The following is a 19947-nucleotide window of genomic DNA, read 5'->3' as shown; positions in this document are numbered from 1 at the left end:
CATCTAAATAATTATGTCTGCAACTAATTGATTTTTAGGGATTTAATGCCATTGATTTATGAGGGCATATTCTTCCTAATCATATAAAAATTTACTTATTTATTTACATTTTATGTCAAATACTTTAATCTCAGAAATGTATTAATCTGAATAATTATAGCTGCTACTAATTGATTTTCATGGATTTAAGAAGCCATTGATTTTGGCTGCTAACTCTAAAATTAGCATTTAAAATAATCAAGAACGCACAAAACACCACACATGCCAAAACACATTCATAAAACACCTAAACATGCTAGAATCCGTTTAATAATAACTATATGATAAAAATGATACTGATTACTTTAATTGTTTTAAACTACAACAATTAAAAATATATATTTTTAAGTATAAAAATGTGTAAAACTAGTACTATTAAAAATCATTTTCATTAATTGAAATAAATAATGCATAATTTAATGAATGGAAATTCAATAAAATATAAATATTAGATGAGGAACTTAACTTAAAACATTTAAAAAAAAATATTTGGACTACTAAAATTACTAAAACAAATGGAAATAAAAATGAATTAAAGTTATATAGATGTATTAAAAAATAATAAAACTTCTAAAAATTACTACAATTAAAATGAAAACTGAAAATAAATAGTTATTAAAAATATTAAAAATATATATATATATGTATATATTAATAATAGTAAAAATAATACTGATTACTTTAATTGTTTTAAACTACAAAAATGCAAATAATATTTCTAAGTATAAAAATGAGTGAAACTGATACTATTAAAAATATTTTTTATTAATTGAAATAAATAATGCATAATTTAATTAATTGAAATGCAATTAAATATAAATATTAGATGAAGAACTTAACTGAAAAAAAAGCGTTAAATTATTTGGACTAAAATTACTATATCAAATGGGAATAAAAATGAATTAAAAAATGAAAATTTAATTAAAATGAAAACAAATAAATAGTTATTAAAAATATTAATATATACTGTAATAATATATAAATAATAAGAAAATAATACTGATCACTTCAGTTGTTTTAAACAACAAAAATAAAAATTATATTTTTAAGTATAAAAATTAGTGAAACTAATACTATACATTTTTCATAGTACATAATTTAATTAATTGAAATGCAATAAAATAAAAATAAATTAAAGTTATACAGATGTATTAAAAAAGTAAAATGAAAAGTGAAAAAAAGTAAAGGTTATTAAAAATCTGAATCTGCAGTGTACTGATGTATAAGTGTGTGTGTGTGCAGTGTACTGATGTATAAGTGTGTGTGTGCAGTGTACTGATGTATAAGTGTGTGTGTGTGCAGTGTTCTGGGCAGCGAGCTGGGCCCCGAGGGCTACGAGCTGCAGGTGTGTGTGAAGGATTACTGCTTCGCGCGCGAGGACCGTACGGTGGGCCTGTGTGTGCTGCACCTGAAGGATCTGGCGTCGCGCAGCAGCGCCGCCTGCTGGCTCCCGCTCGGCACGCGCGTGCACATGGACGAGACCGGCCTCACCGTGCTCAGGATCCTCTCGCAGAGGAACAACGACGAGGTCGCCAAAGAGTTCGTCAAGCTGAAGTCGGACCAGCGCTCGGCCGAGGAGGGCAGGAGCTGAAGCTAAAGCTAAAGCTAGCGAGAAACTGTCCTGCAAAACACACGATCATAACCAGGGTTTGAAATTAACATCACTGGCGGGAAACGCTGTCAAATCACGAGCCAATTTGGCAAGTTACTCATTATATTTACTCACTTTACTGGGGAAGATCGTGTAAGTCAGTTCTGCGCAGATTTAGCGCAAATACTCGTGAGTCGTCATGATATATTAAATACGGCGTATTGTGCAGAATCTGATTGATTAATTAATTAATCAGATTGCAATGACGCTATGAAAATAAAACTTGAATTGCACTGAATAATTCAATGTTGTTTTCTGTAGAGAGATGCGTTTGAATTAGTTTCATAATTAATTAATTTTGCACACACAGTTGATGCATTAACTGTCGTTAACTAACAATTAGCAATACATTAATGTCACAATGCAAAAAAAAAAACCTGAGAAATGTTGGCTAGAAACTCAAAAGTAAAACTTCTGGACACATTCAAGTAATTAAAATAACATTAACGTATGAATGCATGCAGGGGTTCAAATTAACACCCGTCAAATCGACAGTGGCGGGAAACGCTGTTAAATCACGAGCCAATTTGCCGTGTTACTTATTATATTTACTCGCTTTGCTGGGGAAGTTCGTGTAAGTCAAATCTGCGCAGATTAAGCACAAATACTCGTGAGTCGTCATGATATATTAAATACGGCGTATTGTGCAGAATCTGCTCATATCTGGCTTACCTGAACACACTCGACACTGCGCAACAAATAACGGCGAGCGCTTGTTCATTTGCATTGAAGCAACAGCGAAGATTAAAAAGCATTTGGTGAACAGAAAATACATCGTTATTTTGCAACATCCTACATTTTTAGATGTTCTCTGTATTGATCTGTCCACCTAAAACACAGTTTTGGTGAAAAGCATGAGGATTAAAGACAGGATTTTGTTTGAATAAGAAATGAATGTATGAAATCCGAGTTTTATACTGTGTATAAATATGAGCTGTGACGAGGTTAATCTGGGTCATTTCTTTCTTTCTTTTCTTTTTGGGCTAGTAGTAGTTCTGAATGCCGGTAACGTTAAAATTTAGTAGCCAAATTGGCCGGTGAGTGAAAGTTAATTTCAAACCCTGATCATAACACAGAAACGGGCGAATCTGCACGGATGAAAGCAATCTGATAATAATGATGTCAGCTGGGAATATGAACATTGACCTCGTTTACTTCCACAGCAGATCATCGTCTAACATCCTCCGCTGAGAAGATTGTAGATTTAACTCTACACACTTTGTTTTGCACTTGAAGGGCCTCATTTCAGTTTCATGGACGGCCCTAATGTTCAGCACAATGGTTTAATGTGTTACGCCATCTCTGATTGGTTCTTAACACATTCCCTTGGCCAATCAGAGAGCGCCACCTGCGCTCACGTCAAATGAGAGCGTGTGAATATCCAGAGATGTTCACGTGCCAGATTCATGTTTTCAGTCTGAGTTTATTTGTCTTGATATGTATTAGGGCTGCACGATTAATCGAAATAAAACCATAATTGCGATATAGCTTAGTGCGATTATCAATATGCGATGCGTGTTTCAGAGTGAAGCGTGGCGCTGTGTTGATTTACACGCGAGCTCATAATCCAGTCACTTATAACGTGCTAACGTGCAAAACATCTTCCCAAACTTGTAAATAAACCTGTTGTTACAGAAGACGAGCTTTAGAGACTCCTGTGGTTTCCTTAAAGGTATAGTGGAGGATCTTTCCGAATTTTAGATAAGACCCGCCCTCTCCACTTTTTGAATAAGTTTGATTGATTCACCAGAATGATTGACAATTAGGAGGACCAATAGTATAGGTGATCCACCCGGAAGTAAAAAATCCTCCGCTATACCTTTAAATGAAAGTTTGGTTTAACGTTTGAAAAGGAAGAAATTATGTAAGAAATTATGTCATAAATATTGGTTTATTGGTATATATTTAAATATACTATATATAATTAAATATATATCATTTTTTTTTATATTTCTTTTTAATACTAAATTTTTAATTTTACAGTGAAATATTACAATAGTAATATTTCTTATTTTTTATTATATTTAATATTTTTATTTGGTAATAAAAGTCAAACTCTAATGGTAACATTTCAAAATAAAGAAATTAAGACCATATTAATAATTTAAATTATGATTATATGATTATATAAATCATTATTATTATTACTATATTATTTTTGGAATACTATTTTTTTTTTACAATGGTAATATTTCATTATTTTGTATTATATTTAACATTTTTACTTAGAAATAATAGTCAAATGTATTTTTTTAAGCATATTGCACAATGCACAGCTTTACAGAAAATGTTGTTCATGTTTATAATACCTTTATTTATTTATTTATATCTATATATATATAATAAAATAATAATTATAATTTTATAGTCAGAAAAATTGCAATTAGATTTTCCCCCCAAAATTGTGCAGCCCTAAAGTATCTCATTAACAAGACCAACTCGTCACTGATCCTGATTAACACTGATCACACTATAAATTGTGTTGATTCTGACGTGAGCGCAGAAAACTATGATGTGATATTGAGGTGATGTAACACTCCTCATGATGATGTTCCGATCACATGCACACACCCACAATGCATTGCGGCCTTGAGTTACCCAGAAACCCCTTCCAGACCTCTGTGTTTTACAGACCGCTGAACGGAAACGCACTTCGTGATTCGTTGGGAATATTTTGCACTTTCTGCATGTCGAGTCCCGCTTTGGATTGTGTTCTCCACACGTCTGAGTCTTCAGCATGATGAAGATGAGCCTTAACACACACTGTGACTCCACTGCAGATCAGACGCCGTGCATTATGGGGCTTTCCTTCGTTTCTTTGTTTGTTTGTGTCCAGAAATACTCAATAACCACCGCAGGACTGATGTTTGTCCAGGTGTTCAGATGATGGCGTCAGACGTTTGTCTATGAGTGTTGTGAAGTCCTAAAGCGCTCTTTAATGTCGTCCGCTTCGGTTTAATGGTCGACGCTGCTGAGAGACGTCAGAAACGCACTTTTGACCGACAGTATTACAAGATCAGAAATGTTTTTTCGTCTGGGCTGTGTCGTATTTGTAATGCTTTTTCGTGAGTCTTCTTCAATAATGCATAATTCTAGAGCAATACACTGAACTGAAACAGGAACGGATGCATTAAAGGAATAATTCACCCAGAAATGATCGTTCACACTCATGCACGGCAAAAAATGCTTTTCTTACTCAGTATTTTTGTCTTGTTTCCAGTCCAAATATCTAAAAATTCTTAAATCAAGATGCATTTACTAAAGTAGGAAAAGGTTATAAGATATTATGTCTTGTTTTCTGGGAAAAAAAAGCAAAATTAAGATTATTTTTCTGACCCCATTGGCTGATAATTCAACTTTTTCAAGCAACAACTAACTTAATTTTGATATGATCACTTAACAAGACATAATATCTAATGGCATTTTACTTTTTTGGCAAATGCATCTTGATTATTATTATTTTTTGATATTTGGACTGGAAACAAGACAAAAATACTGAGTAACAAAAGCATTTTTTGCAGTGTGTTGTTCCAATGCAAGTGAGTTAGGAGAGAATTGACTCTTTTCCTCTCATAAATCTATTATAAGTCATAACAAAGACTTTAGATACACAAAAGTATTACTATGAATGGGAGAAAGTGCAACGCGCAATATGGCGGAATAAGCCCCGCCTTCTAAATAAAAGAGCCAATCGCTGATTAGTAAAGTCGTTGCATCACTGCAGCTCAGAGTTTGCGGACGTTCTGAAGCTCAGATATTTATTTTCTTCCCAAATATGTTTGCAAGGACACGAGGAAGAGATGATTTTCAGGTGAACTGTCCCTTTAAATGACCGAATCCGTCGGGACTGCTCTGATAAACGTGGCCGGATTGAGCCAATCAGATCAGCTATTTTAGACTAAACCACAGTGCAATTAAGTGTCTTTGTAAAGTTAGTTGGCGGTTTAATTTAAACTGATTTAACACGTTTACACTGCAGAGTATTTGTATCCGCACTGAATACTTGCTGTACATACTCGCTGTTAGAGAGTCGGCTGTGATCCTTCACTTCTACTGTGTTTATACAAGCTCATGGGGTTATTGTGAATGATTAATCAGTTCACTACATTTTTTATTTATTTATATGTGTTTATATATACAAAATTTGTATATATTATTAGTGCTGTCAAGACGATTAATCGCGATTAATTGCATCTAACAAGTTTGTAAATATATTATATATGCGTGTGTGTGTATATGTGTATATACACGTGTATATATATTATATATTCACAGACTTTTGTTAGATTAATCTACTTGACAGCACTAATTTAATATATATATGTGGGGTTAATCGACTTGATGACACTAATATTAATATATATGCAATTAATCGTGAATAATCGACTTGACAGCACTAATATATATAGATATATAGATATATATACGCGCTAAGTTGATTGATCGCAATTAATCGCTTATAATCTACACATATTAGTGCCGCCAAGTCGATTAATCGCAGCTAACATAAGTTTGTAAATGTATAATACATATAAAAAAAAAAAATGTAAGTGTGTTGCACATCTGAACACTTTATTTTACTATAATTGATATACTATCATAGTTTTTGTTTATATTTTGAATTAGATTTTATTTTTATATTTTCATTTTCATTTTAGTTAAAGTTTTAGTAATATAGTAGTGTTTTTGACAATTTTATTATTATTTTCCTTGAATATGTCTATAAAGTTTAAGTTTTGATTATTTTAGTTCTTCAATTTAAACTAAACGAAAATGAGAAACGTTGCCTTGGCAACTAACTGAAATGTTTTTTGTTTTTTTTACATATATTTTATTGTATTTCAATTTAATTTCAAATAATGAAAATGTTTTATTGCATTAGTTGACGATAATAACCCTTTTTTATGTTAGACCATTTTTCGTTGACGTGTTGTGGAAAATACGATTTCTTTTTCAAACCAGCTTTAAAATCCCTCTATGCTTGATTTCCTGTGAGACCAAACGCAGCGCAGCCACTGAATGTTGATTCACACGAGCCTTGACATTAGAAAGATGGCAGAGATGTGATTTAAAACGCCACACACACACACACACACACGCTGAAGCACAAACGGGCATGAAGAGACTCATATGCATGCATGCATGCCCGCAGACGCTGTGAATAAAACCAAGTGCATGATGGGAAACCCAGTGAATCGTGGCAGCACGTGTCTCAATGTTAACCTGCCACAAACTGACCGGTCCGATTGACTTTCCTCTTTCACTGTTCGTTTTTCAAAAGAAGAGCTTGTGAATAATGTCTCTGATGTTCTTGGCATGAGTGGGTGTTTTTATACCGGGGATGTTTCTAATTTTAGTTTTTAACCATTTTGATTGTTCTTAATGAGGATGATAGTGGATTATTGCAGCATTTGCTTCCTATTAAAACAATAATGATCAACTGACTCTGTGTTTCTTATTAAAAACCTGCATTGATGGAGAAACAAGGTTTATTAAGTGACTTTGTAATAAACTTAATGACAAAAATGTATGTAAAATGTCCAAGTCAACATGGGAAAATTGTGTTTGGGTCATTAATATTTCAGACACGCACAAAAAAAACAAAAACAAAAAAACGTTACTGAAAAAGGGAAAAAGAAAATTAGCAATAAGTAGTAAAATTACAGAACGCTTGTCCTTTTAATTTTTATTTGTCAGTGTTTTCCACTTTAAAACCTTATAAAACAAAAAGTTGTGAGATAAATGCTTCCAAGGTCAATGGTCATCGTATGGTGATTTTCCCATCATACTGAAAAAGTTCATTTCAATATAATTTTTTATTTTTTTATTTTAATGTGGTTCATTTTGACATTGGTGTTATATATTGCTTAATGTTAGTGTGAAGAATTTTCATTGAACATTTTTTTTTTTTTTTACTTTTAAATGTAAAATTGTTTGATGTAATTATTGATTACAAGCTGATCAGAATACCTTACTTTGTTAAATGAATCCCAAAATAAAAAAGTCATTCTTTATGATTAGCAATCTAGTAATAAACTCCAGATCTTAAATAACGTTAGGCTATATATATTTTTTAAAAGAATGACCCATTTAACAATCATGGCAACTGTTAATTTCTGAACATAATTAATACACATGCCATTTCAAGTTGCTTGAAATAACAATAATGAATGAATATGAAGAGTGACCAATAGTATATTTATAAAACATGAACCTATATTAACACAAGCTTTAAAAAAGTCATTGAACCTTATTGTAAATTGTTCCTCAAACAGCAGCAAGCAACATTGTCACATGAGCTCGTTTCGTTTAATTCATGCAAAGATTAATGAAAAATCTTGGAATTAATCTTAAGAATTTTTCAAGAATTGCACTCAGGAACAGTCATTAGAATTTAGAATGTTTACAACATTAAGTTCTCAGATAATTTCTTCAACGCAATTAAGAATAAAACGACGGGCTTTTGTTCTTTTCTCCTCATGAAGTTGATTTGTCTTATTTGCCCAGCTGTCTTTTTTTTTTTAACTGAGAATTTACTTGATTATAAAATGTTATTGTAGTATAACATGTAGCTAATGTTATGTTGTAATGTTTTGTCATTCTTGACAAAAAAGATAAATTAAAAAATTACTTTTTTTTTTTTTACTTCAGAATGGAACAAGTTTGGCACTTGCTGTGTGAAAAAAATAACACAATCAAGGACAAGATTCGAAAAGGTTAAATGGTGCCGATAAAAAGTGTCAAACGTTGTTCGCGGTCAAAAATGAGCTCATTGGAAATGAATGGGAATTTCCTCTAGTGGAAGCATTCGGTACTGCAGCCAAACACTATATTTTAAAATGAAAGCTCATTTTTTGAGATATCAAGCTCAAATTTGGATCACTTATGGCTTTAATTTTGTGTTTTGGAAAATACATAGGCCTATTTCATACAAAATTGTTTAAAGGGATAGTTCACCCAAAAATAAAATTTAGCCCATGATTGACTCTGAAGTCATCCAAGGTGTATATGACTTTCTTCTTTCAGACGAATACAGAGTTATATTTAAAAAAAAGTCCAGGGCCCGTATTCATAAAGATTCTAAGAATCCTCTCAGAAAACTCTTAATTTAGCTTAAAAACTTTTACGTAGGAGTCTTAGCTTAAGAGCAATTTGGGACCGATCTGAGAGCAACTCTGAGTAAGGAAAAGACAAAAACTTTTATCTTAGTAAGGAGGCGGGGTTGACCCCGTTGCTATGTATGACACTATCTTTTGACGACTGTGATTGGTTGGTTGTCCAAGAAGGAAAAAAAAAAAGTGATTTTAAGTATAGGGTCTATTCTAAGCCTTCACTTTGAAATTACATGTGTAATTTTTCCTATTTGACCGTTCTCACACACACACACACATATAAATCCTTTTATTTTATTTACCATGCTGTTAATTTCCTATAAGGTATTTGATTGGCTTATAATGATTAAAAAATGTTCCACTCTTTCCAGTTACACTGATTACTGGCATGTCTATTTAAGTGGTGGTTTGAATGTTGGTTTTAATGTATCAAACATGGAATTTTCCCAGTTGCCAAATATCGTAATGTAGTGATTACTTTCATTTCTGGCGCTATGGCATTTCTGCGCTGTGCTGGAGATATTAGCGTGTCTCTAATAAGATCAGTCACAAACATGATCCCTGCACGATCTAATATATAGCTCTTATTAACTCACTGTCATCCATCGTCTGCAACACATTTCTTCTCCCTCTTCGTCTTTCTGTCATTTTCTCCTCTGCTAAAGAAACTCTTAAGCCTCTTAAAAGTCCTCGTCCGTGCTCCTAACAATCTTGAACTTAAGACCTCTTTTAAGGGTTAAGATGCTTCCTGAATTACTTTTTTCTTTACTAGGATTTTTTCTTCAATTTTAAGAGTAAACGCCCACATTTCTAAGAATTTTCTTAAAATTTTGTCACTAGGAGCTACTCTTTGCATTAAGATTCTTTATGAATACAGGCCCAGGCTCTTCCAAGCTTTATAATTGGAGTGAATGGGTTTTTGTCTTTGGAAATTCATTAAAGTGCATCCACCAATGATTAAAATGCTCCACGTGTCTCCGGGGGTTAATAAAGACCTTCTGAAGTGAAGCGATGTGTTTGTGTAAGAAAAATATACGCATTTAAAACTTTATCAACTAAAATAACTAGCTTCCGGCAGACAGCCACACACAAGTCAACTTGCGCCACAAGAGAAACACTTGAGGATGACGATGTATGATGTAGGAGTAAGCGTATGGAAGGCCAAAAGGTGTTAAACAGTTTCACACGTTTTGGCCCTTTCGGCCTTCCATAGTAGCGCAAGCTTTGACATTCGTGGTTCAAACACACAGCGCTGGGCAACCGCGTTCATCATTACATTGTGCGTCAAGTTCAAGTGTTTCTCTTGTGGCGTAATCGATGCGTACGGCCGTCTGCTGGAAGCTAGTTATTTTAGTCCATAACGTTTTAAAAATGGATTTTTTTCTTACACGAACGCATCGTTAATGTTACTTACTAACTTGTAACTTAACATCAAGATGAAAATGAGTCAAAATTAAGTAAAAAACTAAGTATTTTTGTGAACACAAAATTCTTCACTGTTATTTTTTAACAACAACAACATTCAAATTTTATTTTCTTGATCACCACAGAAAATTATTTTGACTAGTTTTTAATTTTAACAAAGTATTTTTGGGAATATAAAATATTCTTAACTGCTATCTATTTTTTTAAAAAGTAAACTTTGTTAATTCATCTAAAAAAAAAACTTTTAACAGCAGAAACACTGATCAAAGGCGGCAAAACAAACTCCGTTCACATAGTTCTATTATCCCACACATTACACACACCTTTAATATCACTGCGCACAGAAAGGAAGACACAGATACAAAGGTTTATTGTTTTACAGTACAAAAACAAAAACAAAAAAACAAGATTTTATTAAAGAAGCATAAAAAATAAAACTCTTGATACATTTCTTATAACCGTCAAGTCAGCTCAAATTATACGTGTATACAATTGTTCCAGCTCACGGTTAAAAGGTCCATAAACTTTCAAATAAAATATATTTCAATTTTAAATTTCTTCAATAATTTTTTCTCATTTTGTTATAAATTGCCTATATGTTGCACACAGGAAAAACAGAAATATGGAAAATAAAGATAAATTTGCTGTAATAAAAGGGTCACATTATAATCTGGGATATTTATGTCAAGGTAAGCAAATAAATTGTAAAAATAAAATGTGTAAAAAAGTTTTTTTTTTTTTTTTTTGTCTTTTCATTTTTAGAAAATTATTAGCTAATGCCTCATGGCTTCAAGACATGCAGAGTTTAACTTACAAATAATGATACATGTTTTAAAAACTACATTAAGTTGTACTTTTTGAAAACAAATCCCAATGATTGTATTGAAGATATTTACAATTTAGGCCTGAAAGTCTTATTGAAATAACTTTTGGTTCTGCGTACAAAAAGGATTAAAGCGAAGAACGTAAAAAAAAGGAAAGGAGAGCAAAAAGTTCAGGGCAAAAAAATGATTCATGGGAAAAACAGTGTCTGTCGTCGTTCCAATGCAAAACTGCCTGAGATTCGCCTCAGTTAAACCCTGTTCGAAGGGAAACGATTCAACTTCAGGTCAAAAACCACGAGTGATTCTTCACTGACCTTCATCGCCAAAACACGTCACTCACTCACTCACACACACACACACACACACACACACACACACGAGTGGGAAAAACTAATCTTGTACCTTTACACTAAATCAGATTCTGGGGAAAAACCGGCTCAGATTTACGACACGTCTCTCTATACAAATACTCTCGTCCGAAGCGATTCATGAATCTGGAAGAGCGGAGAAGGTTCGTCACAATCTTCGTTTCTCGGCGGCGAGTTTCGCCACCAAGGCACCGTTTTCTGGCACTATCGATCACTTCAACACGCCAAAGAAAGGAGGAAACGGCAAGTCAAATGAGGAATTAAAAAAACGAGTTGCGTGATCTTTAGAGAAAGAAACCTGTACAAATCATGCAAACCCAACAACAAAACCTCTTTCATAAGATGCGGAAAAGTCCCTCACTGAAGTGTACGGAAGCCCTGCGTGATTTAGCTGCCACACGGACTCAGTCGGGACTAAAAATCCTGTTTATTAGCGTTTCGCGTACGCGGGATGACCTGAAGTGTAGTGTGTAACCGGAAGCCCTTTAGAGTGTGAATTCATGGCTTGTCACTCACGTTAAAAAACCGTTCGTCACGTTTAACGGCGGGAACCTAAGTGCGGGAACGCTTTAACCTCTTACGAGGGCCGGAAGACACTTTTACTCCAGCGAAAGAACATTTCAATGTGTCGCAGTGCACAAAAAGCGATGGCTCTCACATACACACACACACACACACACACACACACTCACAACAAAGAGAAACATTCGAGTAAACTTACAAAAACCTCTTGATAGAGGGCGCCGTTCACAACAGGTGAAGTTTCCGCACGTCCACGTTTAACTGTGAATACCAGCGACCCTGTTTCAGGAGTGTAGATTGTTGGAATGAACTAACGTAACGTGACGTGACGTTCGTCCCAAAACATCAAGGAGCGTGAATGTTTTTAAGGTAGTGTGGCAAAAAAATGCACGGTTATGATATTTATAACATGTACTATTCTATCAGATTCAACATCAACTAGTACGTCAGATACGTATAAATATTAAGCATTAATATCTCTGGTGTTTTGGTCTAAATGAACGCAGTCTTGCGTTTCACGCCGCCAATGTCGTCGTCGACTGCATTTAAAAACAGAATGCGGAAAACAACGAGATCTTTAGAAAATAATTTAAAAAACGACCACAGCGGCGGCAACCCTCTAAAAACAAACGCATTAGACAAAAAGTGCAGCGTAAAATACCTGCGAGTAGAAAAAGTCAAGAAGCATGAATGGAAAAAACCCATATGAACATGAACGGCTAGGATTACGCAAGTACTTGAGTGGGTAATAGTCATTTTCGTTTCATCATCATCATCATTATTACTGTTGTCAATAAATCAGAATAGTGTCATATCTAATAGTTACTCAGTCTTTAATAGTTTAGGAGAAGATCCGGATGCACTGCGAGGCAGGAATGTGGCACACGGGACACTCGGGCTCTTGCGACTGGCAGATTTGCCCGGCGCAATCCATGCAGAAGAGGTTGTGTCCGCACGGGACTAGCGCAGCCGTCACTTCGCTCTCGCAACACACGTAACAGTCTCGCGGCACCATTCCTGCAAGGGCGCCCGCTTTCAGACGACCTAGCATAGTAGAGGCGACGCCCACGCCACTTCCGCCGCCTTCAGAGTCAGTTGGCGAGCCACCCGGGAGCGAAGACCCCGAGCAGGAGGAGTAACCGGTGGTGCTTCCGCCGCTACTGCTGCTGCTACCGCCTGAGAACGACCCGCCGCCGCCACCGCCACCGCTCGTCTGCAACCAGGAGAGGGCGCTAAGTGGGTCGCTTTGAGCGCGGCGAGCTAGCGGGTGATCCGGGTCGGGCGATAGCCGCGGGGTTACGGCGCCGTTGCTAAGACCGCTGCTGTTGCGCCGAACCGGCTGCTGTTGTTTCGCGCCGTTCACAAACGGAGCCCAGATGTTAGCGGCGCCGAATTCAAAACCCAAATCTTCGGTAGTCGCCGGCAAATTCGGAGTCGAGTCGCCACCGGCGAATGAGAAGCTCCCGCCGGCGCTGCTCGTGCTAAAGGGGCTTGTTGGGCTTCCGGCGTCTGCCGCGCGGCGCGTCACCGAGAACGACTCTGCGGCGTTTGATAATGACATTTTGCGTGTGGATTGGTGAAGTTGCGATGGCGGAGGAGGCGGAGCCGAATGAGTGGCGCGTGACCAAAGCGCGCCGCTAAACCCGAGTGCCCCGAGCCCTTCTAAACTCACATCCGTCCCATTGCTGTGGAAGTCGTTATCGCCCTGGAGGTCCACGAATGCGCCGGTGCGTAGCGTGATGTGCGTTTCGATCTCCTCCCGCGCGCGGTCAACGTTCTCCGGCATCCCGGTGACCTCGAACACGGGGTCTTTCTCTCGGCTCGGCGTCACGATGTAGGTGTGCGTTTGCTGCTGGATGCGTTTGATCGTGGCTCCTTTGGGTCCCACTACTAGACCCACGACTCTGTAGGGAACGCGCACCTGGATGGTGGTCTGTCCCGGGAGGTTTGGCGGGCCGGGAAGGGAGCCGCTAGTGCCGGGTCCGCTAGCGCCCGCTTTGCAGCGCGAGGCTCGTATCATGGAGAAGTGCTCGGCTGCTGAGATGATCTCACGCTTCGCCATCTCCACGTCTTCGCGGCGACCCGTCACGATGAACACGGGCTCTTCTCCTCTCACGGGGGTTTTGATGTAGGTGTTTGTTTTTGCACGCAAAGCTTTGATCTTGCAACCTGCAAAAACAACAAGAGAAAAACATTACATTGTTGAACTAGAAGCAGGGCTCGTACTAGGGGTGTGTAATGTATATCATCAACGATATCGCGATCGCTGTTTTAACAGGGTTCGTACAGATACTGTAAAATAAAATTCCAGGACTTTAAGCACAACTTTTTTGGTTTTGAAGGACTACAATGAGAAATCTCACTTGTTAAATAATATCTTTATCTTCAAATTTCAAATATCTTTATCTTCATTCTGTAAGTGGATAAATAAAAACTAATGAAACAAAATGGTACAAATAAAGTGCAGCAGATGCAATGACTGTAGTAACTTTAACCATTGAAAAGAAAATGTGACAAAGATATCGCTTTCTTATTCAAACTGATTTTTTTTTCTCATGAATACATGATTGACCTGAAGAATGAAAGATGTATCATATACCTGGATATTTATGAGCAATATGCCATGCGAAACACCCCTATATCTGTATCAGACGGGCTGCAGCGTTCATTTTGCGTGAAAAAATTGTTTTATCAATAAAATTAATCACTAATTTCACATTTTCTTTCAATAAATTCAAGCACTTTTAAAGTACCTTTTAATAAATATGGCTGTTTTAAGAGGCTTTCCAGGACTTAAATTTCCAAAAGTCAAATTCAAGCATTTTAAGCACTTTGTATGAACCCTGTTTTAACGTTGTGCAATCTGACATGATCAAGTATGACTAGTGCGCTTGTGCATTTAGATCGCATGCTTTCACTGTGTGATTTAGTCTATTAAAATGCATTTAATGCCCTCAATATTCACGATAAGGGGCAAAAAAATACCTCTCTCTGTCTTATATTTATATCACTTGATATAGTTAATATAACACGAATAGTGCCGTTTATTTCTCCAAATATCAGCATGATTACAAATGTGATTTTGATTTTATACAACAGTTCAATACACAAGTAGTTAATATTAACTGAGTTATATTTTAGACACAATATTGCTCTATTTCACCAACAAAAATAGTTCCAAACAGACAAAGGACCGTTTTGCGTTTCTGAGCAACACACGGTGGCGTTTCGTTACTGAATGAACGAATCGGTTGAATGAATGATTCTATGACTCACTTATTAAGAGTCAAATGCTTCGTTCCGTTTAAATCGGTTGAATCTCAATGACTCACTCATTAACAGTGACTCGCTGCCACCTACTGGCGGTATTAATTTCACATTTAAAGTATGTTTTCATTTTTAAAATCATTAAAAAAAAAATCTACATTTCATGTTTAAAACATTATTTATTCATTTGTAACGGCAGTTTAAAAGCGTTCATGTCTCTCTGATCTGCATTAAACAATTCATTTTGTTGATACTGATTTCATTTGATTAGTAACAGCCCTATTGTGTCTTATTATTCTAATTTAATTTCTTGATTAAATGTAAGAATTTGACAGATATTCATGAGATAATGTTCCATGAAAGTCTATGTACACATGTAAGATAAGAATAAAAATCCATGCTTAAATTTATCATAGCGTATTTTAACTAAAATTAATAAAAATGCAGTTGACATTAAATTGTTTCAGCAGCAGCATGCTTTAATTCAAAACTATTTATAATATAATTATGAAGAATATTCAGTTTTTATTAATGTACTCACTAATAAAATTATTTAAAATAATTGAGACAACATGGTATATCTGTATATGTTTATTTAAATAATTTAAATAATCTAGCAAGAACAAAAGGTTGAATAATAAAAGAAAAAGGGAATTATGACACATAAATTTATATATTTTATTCATTATTAATATACTGGAATTGTTATTCCAAATAAATATCCGTAAGTAAACCATTTAAAATTAAATAAACAACTTATTATATAACATTAATTATATTATTAATTTGTAGTCGCATACTACAGTTTTTAAATGAATCATGAAGATGACATGATTTAAATTAACTAACAATAATAATTAACATTTTAGATGAGATTATTTTAATAGACTACACACACACACATTGTGTGTGTATATATATATATATATATATATATATATATTTTTTTTATTTATTATTTTTTTTATTTATTTATTTATTTTTTTTAACTAGCAAACACATTTATACAACACATTTGAAATATTTCCAGTATATTATTGAAAATTAAAGCCAATTACAGTGACACCTCATTGACTTCCATAAATCAAATTGCATAACCAGGTCATGTTGCATGTTCAGTAATGTTCTGCTATATGCTATGAAAATTATGAAGATGAGGTGCACAAATTATGCAGTTTTCTAATGAACTCATTAATTTTTTCAATTAATTTGTCAAATGAACTAACAACAGGCAAAATGTTAAATAGAAAATATTTAACAAATATAACAGCTCCAGTTTATTTATCCCAGCCTCTATGTAGTTCTATGTATTTTTTTATCTCTATGTATTGGTTGTTCTTTATTGTGAAGCACTTTGGGCAACTCGTGTTGCATTAAACTGTGCTATACAAGAATGAAGAAAATATTATCGTCAATAAGTGACACTATATTATAGTTTTATCGATCACGTGCTTCCATTGTTAGCAAAACAGAGGCGCACTGTTCCTTTAAATCCGCGAGGCTTCTTCCACTCAGCCAATGGCGCGCGTGCTCGGTGACGTCATAGCGCGAGCCTGAACGCATGGCAGTTCAAACAAAGAGAACAATGCCGCTCCGAGCCAAAACCTCGCGGCTCGCGCATAAATCACACTTGTTTTACACAAACACACATAATGCATGCACTCGATTTAATTATTTTAGCAGGCGCGTGCATCAGACGGCGCACGCGCGCTGAAACACGCCTTTACTGTGGCCCTTGCATAACTCATATCCTCACATGACCCCAGTGCATGCAGAAGAGCGGGTAACGCTCAACTAAACGCGATCAGAGATCAATAATCAGCAGACAGTGAGATGGGCGTGAGGCCCGTGAATCCGCATCGGTCGATGCGAGTCTCTTTTGTCTGGTTTCGAGCGCGAGACATGTCCAGACCCCCTCCTCCCTCTTCAAACCCCTCCTCCAACACCAACAACAGAGCACAACATCCATCCGAGCCTCCATCGACACACTACCGATGTCTATAAACAACAAATGTCGGCCAAACCGAAAAAAAGTACGAAAACACTAATGCATGCATGCAAAAACAATAACAGAAACATAAAGCATATGCAACTGGCCGCTTATAACGCTTACTTATTGTTCTGATGCAATTGCATTGTTTATGATGCCTAGGAACAGAAAGGAACCCTAAATCTTAGTAAATATTCAAATTTAGGTTTTGCATGCAATCTCAGACATCAATAACACTATTAAAGTGAGGATGTCCCTATTGTTCGAATGCAATGCGTTTACTGTGTATGCTCTCCTGGAACAAAGAAAAGGTAAACATTCACATTTTCAGTGCAATTACGCGATGAACAATCTCAGACACGACTGATACTACTGTAAGATTGTGTGTTTATTGTTCAAATGCATTGCATTTGTTGTTTATAATCTCTCGGAATATAAATTATCTTTTTAAATATTAATAATTTGCATGCAAATATCTAATTGCAATGTTTTTTTTATTGTTCAAATGCATTGCATTTGTTGTTTATAATCTCTTGAAACAAACAAATAATTTATTTAAAATGCAAATGCTTTCCTTTTGTTCAAATGCTTTGAAAGTAGTTATTTGCATGCTACATATTTTAATAACGGTGTATATTATTAATCTATCTATATCTATCTATAGAGATAGAGTTTATAATCTCTTGGAACATACACAAATGATATTATTAACATGCAAATGATTACTTGCAATGCTTTCCTTTTGTTTAAATGCGTTGCAAATAGTTATTTGCATGCAGACTGTTATTTTAATAAGTACTTGTGGTGAAGAGACTATGAAGAAATGCAATGCATTTGAACAATGGGAAAGCACTGCATGTATTTGTTCTGCCACTGATCAGTCTCAGACAGCAATGGGACGTGTTCCTCTTGTTTATGGTCACATGTGAGTGAATGTTGCAGTGAAGTTACCTTGTCTGCCGACGATCTCCGCCACATGCTCTGACGTGGGCACGGGCACACACTCGGTCATGTTGACACTTCTCTTGCGGAGCACCGAGCTTTGTTCCCCGAGGATGGAGGAGTGCGGGCTGGCCATGTGGTACCCGTACTCCGGAGAGGGCGAGCAGGAACCGGGAGATTCCCGCGAGCCGTTCGAGTGCTCGAGCATCTGCAGGTCCACGTAACCCCCGGGACCCCCTCCGTTACAGTTCTCCCCGGCGGTGCCGTCCAGACAGTCCACCTTCTCCAGTGACATGCGTGACAGCTGATCCAGGGCGAAGCGAAGCGCCTCCTGATGCTCCTCGTCCCGGGACTCCTGCTCGCTCTCCCGGGCCCCGGTGCTGCTCACAACCATCTCGTGATCCATGATATCGGGATGAAACAAGGGACTGGGCATAGTTATCCCGCGTGTGCATCAGACACCCAAGCAAAACTAGAAGAAATAACACATTTAAACCATTAGAAGTGGCATAAACCGCTAAAGCTCGTGCGCGTGTTGTTTCCCAATTCGCGTCTCTTTTGTCTTTATTGTGAGCTTTAGCTCCGCGCGCGCGACTCACTTACTAACGGTTATATTTCTTGACAAGCGGCCGTTGTTACATATAATTAAAGCACGTGACTACGACACTAAATCGGTTTAATAGTGAGTTATTTTTTTACGAGTAACGAGAGATATGAACGTTGAAAGCGAAGTGTTGTTGTTGTTGTTAGCCGAGCCGCTAGCCGGAGATGATCAGTCACATTGTCGCCTTTGTTTGTGGATCTCAGGCGCGCGCGCCACGCGGACAATCAAACCGGGCGTTACGGAAACCGGTGGAAGAGAAAGTCACGGTAAATGCCGTGAGAAAGCCTCACCTTAAGTCCTCCCGCGCCGCTTGCCGCTCTTATCTCGTGTTTTCTGGAGGATGAGGGTGATGATGATGCTAACCGCTAGCGGAGCTGCTAATTGTTGGGGGGCGGTTGGAGAAAAAGTCCGTTTTAAAAGCATCAATAAAAGAAATCAAACTCCAGCGCGCAGTAAAATCACGCGTCCCGCCTCGACGCCGCTCTGCTCATTGTTTTCTGGCCGTTTTCAACGCGAGAGAGGAATAGAGCGCGTTCTCCCGTTCCTCCGGTTCACCGTCTTTGTCTGTCTGTGTGCAGACGCACGCCACGCTCTCTCTCTCTCTCTCCGTCTCTTTCTCTCTCTCTCTCAACCGTCTCTCTCTCTCTCTCTCTCTCTCAACCGTCTCTTTCTCTCTCTGTGTCGCTCACTCGCTGTCTCTCTCTCTCTCTCTGTCGCTCACTCGCTGTCTCTCTCTCAACCGTCTCTCTCTCTCGCTCACACGACGCTGACGTCACCCGGCGCACAACAATGGGTTCAAAGGCCACGCGCTGCGCTTCTGGAAGCGAGTATTTGTTCCTAAATTAATAAATATATAAAGGCTGCATTTATAGTATTGTGAAATATAATAGCGATTTCAAAAGAACAGTTTTCTATGTGAATATATTGTAAAATGTAATTTGTTTCCTGTGATTTTGTAACATTATTCACTACCGTTTAAAAGTTTGGGATCAGTAAGAAAAAAATATGAATATTAAAACTTTTATTTAGCAAGGACGTTTTAAATTGATCAAAAGACATTTATAATGTTGCCAAAGATTCTATTTCAAATACATGCCGTTCTTTTGAACTTTCTACTCATCAAAGAATCCTGAAAAATAAATGTTTCTTGAGCATCAAATCATCATATTAGAGTGATTTCTGAAGGATCATGTGACACTGAAG

The 19947-nt window shown here is 36.6% G+C and overlaps 2 protein-coding genes across 2 annotated transcripts in view; one reads left to right on the top strand and one right to left on the bottom strand.

The window, feature by feature from the left end:
• LOC311086585 (protein unc-13 homolog A) overlaps positions 1 to 3556 on the top strand; it is a 68964-nt gene extending 65408 nt beyond the window's left edge. The window contains exon 41 of the mRNA XM_084119534.1: positions 1342 to 3556. Within this exon, the coding sequence (XP_083975660.1) occupies positions 1342 to 1630 (289 nt within the window). The 3' untranslated portion in view covers positions 1631 to 3556. The remainder of the gene's footprint in view (positions 1 to 1341) is intronic.
• A 7431-nt stretch (positions 3557 to 10987) lies between these two features.
• On the bottom strand, positions 10988 to 19509 carry LOC311086772 (RNA-binding protein MEX3B). The gene is made up of 3 exons (XM_084119823.1): positions 19035 to 19509; positions 18150 to 18612; positions 10988 to 14110 (listed from the first exon to the last, which is right to left on the bottom strand). The coding sequence occupies exons 2-3, from the start codon at positions 18574 to 18576 to the stop codon at positions 12783 to 12785; spliced, it is 1755 nt and encodes a 584-aa protein (XP_083975949.1). The 5' UTR covers positions 18577 to 18612; positions 19035 to 19509; the 3' UTR covers positions 10988 to 12782.
• Positions 19510 to 19947: the final 438 nt, after the last annotated feature.

This window comes from Abramis brama (assembly GCF_963993115.1).
Source record: "Abramis brama genome assembly, chromosome: 7".
Taxonomy (NCBI): domain Eukaryota; kingdom Metazoa; phylum Chordata; class Actinopteri; order Cypriniformes; family Leuciscidae; genus Abramis; species Abramis brama.
The sequence above is the reverse complement of the archived record's forward strand: the minus strand, read 5'-3'. Positions and strand labels throughout refer to the sequence as shown.

What these genes read in the sequence shown, in the direction of transcription:
- LOC311086772 (XM_084119823.1), bottom strand. Translation starts at nt 18,576, where the DNA reads ATGCCCAGTCCCTTGTTTCATCCCGATATCATGGATCACGAGATGGTT. An exon ending in GGAGATCGTCGGCAGACAAG is followed by an intron (nt 14,111 to 18,149) that starts GTAACTTCACTG and finishes TTGTTTTTGCAG; the next exon opens with GTTGCAAGATCAAAGCTTTG.